This window comes from Piliocolobus tephrosceles, chromosome 12, assembly GCF_002776525.5.
Source record: "Piliocolobus tephrosceles isolate RC106 chromosome 12, ASM277652v3, whole genome shotgun sequence".
Classification (NCBI taxonomy): Eukaryota; Metazoa; Chordata; class Mammalia; order Primates; family Cercopithecidae; genus Piliocolobus; species Piliocolobus tephrosceles.
Genome location: NC_045445.1, coordinates 76,451,707 through 76,463,764, shown reverse-complemented (window position 1 = coordinate 76,463,764; position 12,058 = coordinate 76,451,707). Strand labels below are relative to the sequence as shown.

General features: G+C 38.8%; 1 protein-coding gene across 8 annotated transcripts in view; it reads right to left on the bottom strand.

Annotated features, from left to right (window-relative positions):
- Positions 1-540: 540 nt before the first annotated feature.
- ATRX (ATRX chromatin remodeler) overlaps positions 541-12,058 on the bottom strand; it is a 224,319-nt gene continuing 212,801 nt past the window's right edge. For 6 of the 8 annotated variants that reach the window (XM_023202314.2, XM_026452141.1, XM_026452137.1 and 3 more), the window contains one exon: positions 541-3,447. In XM_023202314.2, the coding sequence (XP_023058082.1) occupies positions 3,169-3,447 (279 nt within the window). In that variant the 3' untranslated portion in view covers positions 541-3,168. The remainder of the gene's footprint in view (positions 3,448-12,058) is intronic. The other 2 variants (XM_026452136.1, XM_026452140.2) reach the window with 1 other exon arrangement.

Below are 12,058 nucleotides of genomic sequence, written 5' to 3'. Positions count from 1 at the left end.
CACAACATGCTACCCTCATAGGAAACAAGGGCTACTGGGACAGATACGTAACTGCTCTTAAGAAGTTTTGTTTGGGGCACATAAATATGGATCTGATTTTATGATAATGGAGGGAAAATGAACACAGCTAAGGGAAGGCTACAAAATATTCAACTTCTTTGGAGGCCAGATAATAAGGTTTCCATCTACCTGCTATAGCTTCTGAATGGTAAGCAGCTTTTCTATCAAGTGTGGGTTGGTAGCCCTGCTTGACTTAAAATGAGTGTTACAGTTGTTGGGAAACAGGAAATGGGGCTGGATTACACAAAGACACCCAAAACTAACACAAACACACATGGGCTTCCTGGTATGTAAATTCTCTCTGAGATTAGAGATCTCCCTTTACAGAATTTAGTATAACAGATTCAATAACCAAACTTCGTGACCTCTCAATATTAAATAACTAAATGTGCAAAAGAACCACCATTATATAGGATAACAAAAGCTATACATTTTCTATGAAACATGTGCACATATTTTCAAAGCTGTGAAAATACAATAAAGAGCACAACACATTTTGGTCACTTTATTAAATGACATTAAATAGTTTAAGTTTCAACTACTAAACAGCACTTTGAATGGTGAAAACACAGATAGTATATTGTCATACTTGAATGCTTTTCTTTAAAAACACAATTCCAGTCCTTATATATATTACAAAACAGCCTTAAAGGAAGAAGTGACATCTTTTCTACAGTACTTAAGATACTCAATACAGAACTGAAAAGCAGTCTAACAGAAACAAAGGCAAGTCTTCACAGCTGTATGATTTCAGCAGCCAAAGCTGGATGATGGACTGAAACATTACTATACAACTGGGACAAAACATATACAATATCACAATACTAAGCAAAAACGCTTTACACCCAAAGAAATAAAACAGGTTACAAAATGTGGAGAATTTAGCAGGCAAAACTGTATTACAAGCAACATTTTAAATCATCATTTTTAATCCATTGCAACTATTTAAAACATCTAAAACAAATATAAAAATGAGCCTTTTAGTATTTTATTGATGTGATTTTTTTGTCTTTAAATATTTGTTAAAGCTTGATGTTATACTCAAAGTACATATTATGTAGCTAAAATGTCAAGTGAGAAGAGTGTATACAAAGTGGTCCAAGTTTTATTTCAAACTCTGATTTCCAATTAATCCTTCTAAGTATTATTCTTTAAGTTATAGTTTCATCCATGATGAAAAAGGTTTAGAAGGTTGCCTAAAATTTTCACACCTATGTCTTTGAGTAAATAATCAGACCATGTTGAAAATTCCCAGGTCTAGTAAATCAGGTTTAAAATATTCCGAACTTGTAGAAATACCAACTGATAACAGTTGGCCAGAGTATACTGCCTTCAAATATTTCTCATAAATCTTGTCTTTTTCATTATTTCTAAAGTAAATACACACCTGCCCCACCCAATTAAATAAATCTGATTACATGGCTAGCATAATATCTAAATATACAGAATTTATTAGTGATATTTCATCATGGGAAGGTGGGGGGGAGGGGCGTGGATCCACCAAACCTCACAAATTCTGTATCACAATCCTAGTGCTCTTGGATGTTTTACCACCAGTTCTTCCAAGATAAAAATGGCAATCTCTTAATCATCCAAACAACTCAAAGCAGTTTTAGCTAATGTTAAACTCATTCTAATCCAGTGATACTTAAAGCAAAGCCTACACCCAGTTTTCTTTTCTTTTTTTTTTTTTCTGGAATTCTTAAGTTGTTTCACTACCTGTTATATCATCATCTCAAAATGGTTTTGCCATGTTGAGTTGACTCCCATAGCCAAAAACAATGTTTTCTTTAAGAATTCAAGTAATCAAAATTGTACATGAATAAAATTATAGGTCATTTTTACAGAACTGGATTAAGAAAAAATAAAATGTAATATATTTTCTAGTAAAACTTCTAGTAAAGGGGTATTGGATGAATTAATTTTGATTTAATAATTGCCTCAAAATCTAAAGAAAAAACAACTCTGAAACAATTTTTAAAAATGTAAGGAAACTGGGGTAAAGGAACATGATGAGAGAAAAGCGCATAGAAGCCAGTGATTCTTATCTTTCAGAGGAATTATTTCACAATACTGATAGTACTGGGAATTGTTAAAGCACATTCCTCATGTGAACTTAAAGTCAGCAATGGTTCTGCCATTTTGATGTTGTTTATAAAACAGGGTGTGAACCTAACAACCACAACTTCAGTGTTAACCTCCTAAAATGCTAGAACTTGATTTTCTAAGTCCACATCCCACTGCCAGCAACAGGATGAAGCACTAGCACTGGCACCATGCAGTTAAGAGATGTGCTTTATTTTCGTGCCAGGAGAGAGAAAATTCATGTGTGGAAGATAATCCACAACCCTGAAATTTTACCAGTAATTATTTCAGCACATATAACTGAAAATAAAAAATGGCAGAAGGACTAAAGAAGAAAAAGGAATTCTCTTCTTAGGCTATACTTAAGGCTGTTTATACAATGCTAAGATAACTGTAAGACTCCTCCAACTTTTAGAGCAGTAGTATTTAAGAATATTGCACTCAATTCTGTGTCAAAGATAACCCTCAGTTTCTAACTTTCAGTCACAGAGACAATAAAAAGCAGGAGCCCAGTTTCAGACTTCAGTCAAAAGAACATTAAAACCATTTCAATCACTTTAATCAAGAAATGGATTAAGTACAAAAGTATTTCATAACTTGAGGAATCAACTCTAAGAACTCAGCTGTGTGTTTTTCTATGTAAAGAATGAATATATAAATCTTTATTCTTTCCTAAATTTATTAACTTTATGACAATTTTATGGTTGCTAAAAGCAGGCATAAAAATTTAGAGAGGAAATCTGTGGAGCTGTTACTATTATGGAAGGACTTGTTTTCACTGAAAACAATTTGAAATATCTTCTGTACTCAATGTGTGTAAGAAGATTCTAGGCAACATCACTGACAAATGTCAGGAAGAAACGGTATGCCCTATTTTTTAAAAAAAAGTAAAACTAATATGGAAGATTGGCATTTAAGGGGACCAAACTATTTATACAGTTGAGTTCTGTTAAGTCATTGATTCCTAAAAAAATAAAAGATCTTTCTATGATTTTAACAATCCATTAAGCTTTTAGTGCAAAATCACATTGATTTCCCTTGGGAAGGTCCTGGATTTTTGCTTCTCATTGGGGGTGGTGCACGCTGTAATGGTGGTGGCTGCATACCACCAGCCACTGGCTGATACATTCCTCTCATATCAATCTGCTGGTAGTTAGAAGGATTCATGATCAAATTTGGAGGCTTTGGCATCATGAGGTGACCCAGTGTTGCTTGTTGATAAGTCATTTGTTGCTGTTGCTGCTGATTGTACTGCTGCTGGAGCCTTCTGTTCATAAGTATTCGCTGAACACAGCTGATTAACTATAGAGAAAAAATGGGAGTCGTTACAAGTGCATGACCTGTCTCAAAAGAGGTATCAAGTTTTGACTTAAAATCAATTTGTTAAGGGGGTACCATACCAAAAGGAAAACACATTATTGTTATCACCATCACTAATTTGATGGCATTCACAGGACCATTACTGTAGAAAACAGTTAGTAAGACCATTTAGGGCTAAATTCTCTTAATGTCTTGACTATTATATTGCAAGCAGCATTTAGGTTAGTTGCTGTAGTAATGTGTTCTGTACTGTGATTAGTCTCAAGTATTAGTTACAACACTTTTTGTTAAGACTCCTTTCTTTGTCATTCTTTTGAATATTTCACATGATGACAGACAAACATTTTAGTGACAAACACCAAAGGGAAAGGCACTTGCAGTAGGAATAATTCTGACCTGGAATGTCTCAAGTTTCCTAATATAATGTAAAACCACATAACCCTACAGTACCTTCTAAGTAAAACATATGCCACAGAAATAGATTCCCTGGTGTCAACAGTTGAAATTTCCAAGTATAAGGCAGAAGGCTGGCAAACAACTGTGTTGGGAAACATGATCAAGGATTCTGGAATACGGTACCCTTTTAAAGAATTTTATAGCTTAGTAGGAACCTTTGATATATATCATCCATAGCTCTACTTTTTATTCTCAAATTAAACACACTGATAAGTATACTACTGTTTCGAGGTTGTTTAATAATGCCAAATGTGACTGGAGGCAGAGCAAGATGGCCGAATAGAAGCCTCCACTAATCGTCCTCTCCGAAGGAATTCCAAATTCAAAACCTATTTGCAATAAAATCACCTTCATGAGAACCAAAAATCAGGTAAGCAATCACTGTACCAGATTTTAACTTCATATCACTGAAAGAGGCACTAAAGGGGTTAGGAAAGACAGTCTTTAACTGCCAATGCCAACCCTCACTCATCCCCTGGCAGCAGCCGCGTGGCCGGGGGAGAGAGAATCTGTGTGCTTGCAGGAGAGAGTACAGTGATTGTGGGACTGCATTGGAACTCAGTGCTGCCCTGTCACAGTGAAAAGAAACACCAGGCAGAACTCAGCTGGCACCCACAGAGGGAGCATTTACACCAGCCACAGCCAGAGGGAAATCACCTATCCCAGCAGGCGGAACCCGAGTTCCGACAAGCTTTGCCACTGTGGACTAAAGAGTTCTGGGGGCCTAAATAAACCTGAAAGGCAATCTAGGCCACCAAGACTCCAAGTCCTGTGCTGGGCTGAAAGCCAGTGGACTTGGGGGGCACATGACCTAGTGAGACAACAGCCAGGGTGGCCAGAAGATTGCTTCTGCCACACCTTCGCAAACCCCAGGCAGCACAGCTCACAGCTCCAGGACAGACTCTTTCCTTTTGCTTGAGGAGAGGAGAAGGAAGAGTAAAGAAAACTGTCTTGCAGCTTGAATATCACCTCAGCCACAGTAGGATAGGGCACCAGGCAGAGTCCTGAGGCCCCTGTTTCAGGCCCTAGCTCCTGGATGACATTTCCAGACATACCCTGGGGCAGAGGAAACTCGTTCTCTTGAAGGAAATGACTCAATCCTGGCAGGATTCAACATCTGTTGTCTAAAGAGCCCTTTTGGGCCCTGAATAATCAGCAGTGGTACCCAGACGGTACTTGCAGTGGGTCTTCAGTGAGACTCAGAGACATGCTACCTTCAGGTGTGACATAGCACATTCCCAGCTGTGGACACTATGGGAAGAGACTTCTGCTTGAGAAAAGAAGAGGAAATAGTAAAGAGGACTTTGACATACAGCTTAGGTACCAGCTCAGCCACAGTGGGCTAGGGTACCAAGCAGACCCTTGGGGACCCTAATTCCAGGCCTTGGCTTTCGGATGCCATTTCTGGACCTTCCCTGGGCTGTAGGGGAGCTCACTGCCCAGAAGAGACATAGTCCTGGTAGCATTTACCACAAGCTGACCGAAGAGCCCTTGGACCCTGAGTGAACATCAGCAATAGCCAGGCAATACCTGCTGTGGGCCTGGGGTGCTAGTGATCACAGGGACAGACTCCTTTGCTTGTGGAAAGGGGAGGGAAGGGTAGAAAGGATTTTGTCTTATGGCTTGGGTGCCAACTCAGCTGAAGTAGAATAGAGCTCCAGGCAGATTCCTAAACATTCTGACTCCAGGCCCTGGATCTTGGATAGCATCTTGGGACAGGCCTAGGGCTGGGGGAAATTTGCAGCCCAGAAGGGAAGAACACAAGAGCAGCTGGCTTTGCCACCTGCTGAATGTGGAGCCTTAGAGCCTTGAGCAAACAAAGGCGGAGGCCAGGCAGTAGTTACTGTGGATCTTGGGTGAGACCCACTGTTATGCAGGCTTCAGGTCTAACCCAGTGTGGTCCCCATGAAGGGAACCAGAGGGGTGGTTGTGTCACCTCTCCACCAGCTTTCCAGACAGCTTAGCACAGACAGAGAGAGATTCTGTTTGGGAAAAAGTAAGGGAAGAGAACAAGAATCTCTGCCTGGTAATCCAGACAGTTCTTCCAGATCTTATCGAAGACCACCAAGGCGGTAGCTCTATGAGTCTGCAAGATTACAACAGTCATAGCATTACCCAGTTTGGGATGCCTTCCAATGCAGATACAGATGGAGTGACCAAGAACTTAGATCACAACATCCATCTCCCTTTGAATACCTAGAAAGCCTTCCCAAGAAGGATGGGTACAAACAAGGCTAGACTACAAAGTTTATAATAAATACCTAACTCTTCAATGCCCAGACACGAATCAGTGTCCACAACCATCAAGACCATCCAGGAAACACGACATCACCAAACGAACTAAATAAGTCCTCAGGGACCAATCCTGAAGAGACAGATACATGTGAATATATGTGACAGAGAATTCAAAATAGGTGTCTTGAGGAAATTCATGAAATTCAAGATAATATGGAGAAGAAACTGATAATCCTATCAGATAAATTTCATAAAGATATTAAAATAATTTAAAAGAATCAAGCAGAAATTCTGGAGTCAAAAAATGCAATTGACATACTAAAGAATGTATTAAGAGTCTCTTAATAGAGGAACTGATCAAGGAGAAGAAAGAATTAGTGAGCTTGAAGACAGGTTATTTGAAAATGTACCATCAGAGGAGACAAAAGAAAAATGAACAAAAAACAATGAAGCACATCTACAAGATCTAGAAAATAGCCTCAAATGGGCTAAATGCCTCAAATGGCCTAAATCTAAGAGTTATTGGCCTTAAAGAGGAGGCAGAGAGACAGATAGGGTATAAAGTTTATTCAAAAGGATAACAACAGAGAATTTCCCAAACCTAGAGAAAACTATCAATATTCAAGAAAAAGAAGGTTATGCAACACCAAGCACATTTAACTCAATGAAGACTATCTCCCACCATTTAATAATCAAACTCTCAACGGTCAAGGATAAAGAAAGGATCCTAAATGCAGCAAGAGAAAGCAAACAACATACAAAGGAGCTCCAATACATCTGGCAGTAGACTTTTCAGTAGAAAACTTATAGGCCAGAAGAGAGTGACATGAGATGTTTAAAGGGGTGAAGGAACAAACAAACAAACAACTTTTAACCTAGAAGAATATATCTGGTGAAAATATCTTTCAAAAGCAAAGGAGAAATAAAGACTTTCCCACACAAACAGAAACTGAGGAATTTCAATACCAAACCTGTCCTACAAGAAATACTAAAGGGAGTTTCTCAGTCTGAAAAAAAGGATGTTAATGAACAATGAAAAATTATATGAAAGTATAAAACTCACTGGCAAAAGAACATTAGTCTTCTCTTTGCTTGTTTGTACTTTATTTGCTTGTTTATGCAATCAGTGTTATCATCAGCTTAAAATGATGCATTATATTATTTGCAAGCCTCATGGTAACTTCAAATAAACAAACATACAACAGATAAACAAAAAACTATAAGCAAGAAATCATACCAGGCGCGGTGGCTCAGGCCTGTGATCCCAGCACTTTGGGAGGCCAAGGTGGATGGATCACCTGAGGTCAGGAGTTCAAGACCAGCCTGGTCAACATGGTGAAACCGTCTCTAGTAAAGATGCGAAAATTAGCTGTGCGTGGTGGCGGGTGCTTATAATTCCAGCTACTTAGGAGGCTAAGGAAGGAGAATTGCTCAAACCCGGGAAGGCAGAGATTGCAGTAAGCGGAAATCACGCCACTGCACTCCAGCCTGGGTGACAGAGTGAAACTCTGTCTCAAAATAATAATAATAATAATAATAATAATAATAATAATAATAATAATAATAAAAAGAAATTAAAACATACAACCACAGAAAATTGCCTTAACTAAAAGGAAGACAGGAAGGAAGAAAAGAAGGAAGAGAGGGATCACAAAACAACCAGAAAACAAATAACAAAATGGCAGGAGTAAGTCCTAACTTATCAAGAATAATGGGGTTGGAGGCCGGGCGCGGTGGCTCACGCCTGTAATCCAGCACTTTGGGACGCCGAGTGGGAGGATCACAGGTCAGGAGATTGAGACCATCCTGGTTAACATTGTGAAACCCTGTCTCTACTAAAAATACAAAACATTAGCCGGGCGTGGTGGTGGGTGCCTATAGTCCCAGCTACTGGGGAGGCTGAGGGAGGAGAATGGTGTGAACCTGGGAGGCGGAGCTTGCAGTGAGCCCAGATTGCACCACTGTACTCCAGCCTGGGTGACAGAGTGAGATTCTGTTTCAAAAAAAAAAAAAAAAAAGAATAATGGGGTTGGGCAAGATGGATGACTAGATGCAGCAAGGTGGAAAAGCTGCCACCGAAAGACAAGGATGACTGGCACACTCCTAACAGATCTTCAGAGACAAGGCAATGAGAGTGGATGGAGGGAAGACACAGAAGCTTGGTTGAAGGAGGAGGAAGCTGGGAATCCTGAATGGGGCTACCGCACACCAGGACTGGTTCCTGGCCCACAAGAACTCCAGGGGAATGAGTGAGTTGAACTGGCAAGACGCAACTGGCTCTTGCCTCACGCCTCTGGAATTCCGGCTGGAGGAGACCCACAGCCAACATTATACTGAATGGGCAAAAGTTGCAAATATTCCTCTTGAAAACTGGCACAAGACAAGGATGCCCTCTATTACCACTCCTATTCAAAATAGTATTAGAAGTCCTGGGCAGAGCAATCAGGTGACAGAAAGAAATAAAGGTCATCCAAATAGGAAGAGAGAAAGTCAAACTATCATAGTATGCAAATTACATGATTCTGTATCTAGAAAACTCTAGTCTTGGTCCAAAAAGCTTCATAAGCTGATAAACAACTTCAGCAATATCGCAGGGTACAAAATCAATGTACAAAAATCAGTAGCATTCCTACACACTAACAAAAGTCAAGTAAAGAGGTAAATCAGGCATGCAATCCCATTCACAACTGCCACAAAAAGAATAAAATACCTAGGAATACAGCTAACCAGGGAGGTAAAAGGTCTCTACAGTCTTTTTTTTAAAATTAATTAATTAATTAATATATTTATTATACTTTAAGTTCTACGGTACATGTGCATAACATGCAGGTTTGTTACATATGTATACTTGTGCCATGTTGGTGTGCTGCACCCATCAACTCATCATTTTGTACTCCAAAAGACTGCTCAAAGAAATTAGAGATGACAAAACAAATGGAAAAACATTCCATGCTCACGGATAGGAAGAATCAATATTGTTGAAATGGTCATATTGCCCAAAGCAATTTATACATTCAATGCTATTCCTATCAAACTACTAATGATATTCTTCATAAACTAGACAAAATTATTTTAAAATTCATATGGAACAACAACAAGAAAAAAGGCTGAATAGCCAAGGCAATTCTAAGCAAAATGAACAAAGCTGGAGGCATTATGCTATACAACTTCAAACTATACTACAGAGCTACAGTAACCAAAACAGTGTGGTACTGGTACAAAAAAAACACACAGACCAGTGGAACTGAATAGAGAGCTCAGAAATAAGGCCACCCACACACTTACAACCATCTGATCTTTGACAAAGCTGACAAAAACAAGTAATGGGGAAAGGACTCTCTATTCAATAAACAGTGCTGGGGTAATTGGCTAGCCATAAACTGGACCCCTCCTTACATCATATACAAATTATCAACTCAAGATGCACTGAAGACTTAAATATAAACCCCAAAACTATAAAAACCCTGGAAGACAACCTAAGCAATACAATTCTGGATATAGGAACGGGCAAAGATTTCATGATGAAGATGCCAAAAACAATTGCAACAAAAGCAAAAATGGACAAATGAGATCCAACTAAACTAAAGAGCTTCTGAACAGCAAAGGAAACCATTGACAGAGTAGAGAGACAACCTACAGATTTGCAGAAAAGTTTTGCAACCTATCCATCTAACAACTAATAACCATTATCTATAAGGAACTTAAAGAAAAATACAGGAAAATAACAACCACATTAAAAAGTGGGCAAAGGACATGAACAGACACTTTGCAAAAGAAAACACGCACGTGGCCAACAATCACATGAAAAAAAGCTCAACATCACTGATCATTAGAGAAATGCAAATCAAAACCACAATGAGATACACCAGTCAGAATGGCCATTATTAAAAAGTCAAAAGATGCTGGTGAGTTGTAGAGAAAAAGGAATGCTTATACACTGTTGGTGGGAGTGTACATTAGTTCATCCATTGTGGAAAGCAGTGTGGCAGTTCCTCAAAGAGCTAAAAACAGAACTACCATTTAACCCTGCAATCCTATTACTGGGTATAAACTCAAAGGAATATATATCGTTCTATTATAATGACACTGTATATGTTCATTGCAGCACTATCCACAAAAGCAAAAACATGGAATAAAGCTAAATGCCTATCAATGGTAGACGGGATAAAGAGAATGTGGAAATAAACAATAAAAATAAAGAAAAAGTTCAGGAGGGGTTAAAAAAAAAAATCCATGTGTGTAAAGGTGTATTCTAAATGTGCCTTTCTTCCTGATACCTACAGTGACTGAAGCTCTAGATACATGTGCCCTCTGCCTACTCATACTCATGTCCCCTTATAAGGCATTCATTATGGAATGCTCTATTATCAAGTTCCACAGCAAAAATTAAGATATTGCATCCTGTGATTTCCAAACCTCAGGTAGCAGAGCCATAGCCTGCTACTAATGCCTCTGCATTTGGTTTATTGAATGCAGCTCATCACAAAGAGTCTGACAAATTCAACATGTTATAGACAACTAGAGCTTTTCTTATTCCAACAGCAGCTGACTCAACTATTAGAAATCTCAGAGATCAAAAATCTACTTTCCCATTCTCGATTTGTAACGCTGAGCCCAGACCTCAGCACACATCTTCAAGACTGCTGGCAATCTAGTTATTTAATTTTATTAATATATTTTATAAGCCTAATAATAAGTACAAGATCATGTCCTCTGCAGGAACATGGATGGAGCTGGAGGCCATTATCCTTAGCAAACTAATGCAGGAACAGGAAACCAAATACCATATGTTTTCACTAATAAGTGGGAGCTAAATGATGAGAACACATGAACACACAGAGGGCAATAACAGACACTGGGGCTGACCAGAGGTTGGAGGCTGAGAGGAGGGAGATGATCAGGAAAAGTAACTTATGGGTGCTAGGATTAATACCTGGGTGATAAAATAATCTGTACAACAAACCCATGACACAGATTTACCTATATAACAAACCTGTACATGTATTCATGAACCTAAAATGAAAGTTTAAAAAAAGAATAACAGTGAATATAAATGGACTAAACTCTCCAATCAAAAGACATATAGTACCTGAATGGATTTTAAAAAAAGACCCAACCATTTGTTTCCTATAAGAAATACATTGTACCTATAAAGACACATATAAAGTGAAAATAAAGGGATGAAAAAAGATATTTCATGAAAATGGAAACCAAAAAAGAGCAGGACTAGCTATACTTATATCAGACAAAATAGATTTCAAGACAAAAAAATATAAAAAGAGACAAAGATGGTCATTTGTAAATATATGTGCACCCAACACTGGAGCACCAGATATAAAAAAGCAAATATTATTAGAGCTGAATAGAGAGACAGACCCCAAAATAATAGCTGAAGACGTCGACACCTCAACTTTACACATTGGACAGATCATTCAGACAGAAAATCAACAAAAAAACCAATGGACTTATTCTGCACTATAGACCAAATAGATATTTACAGGATATTTCATTCAATGGTCACAGAATATACATTCTTTTCCTTGGCACATAAATCATTCTCAAGGAAAGATCATATATTAGGCCACAAAACAAGTCTTAAAACATTCAAACAAATGAAATCATATCAAGTTTCTTCTCTGACCACATGGAATAAAACTAGAAAACAACAACAAGGCCGGGCGCGGTGGCTCAAGCCTGTAATCCCAGCACTTTGGGAGGCCGAGATGGGCGGATCACAAGGTCAGGAGATCGAGACCATCCTGGCTAACCCGGTGAAACCCCGTCTCTACTAAAAAATACACAAAAAACTAGCCGGGCGAGGTGGCGGGCGCCTGTAGTCCCAGCTACTCAGGAGCCTGAGGCAGGAGAATGGCGTAAACCCGGGAGGCGGAGCTTGCAGTGA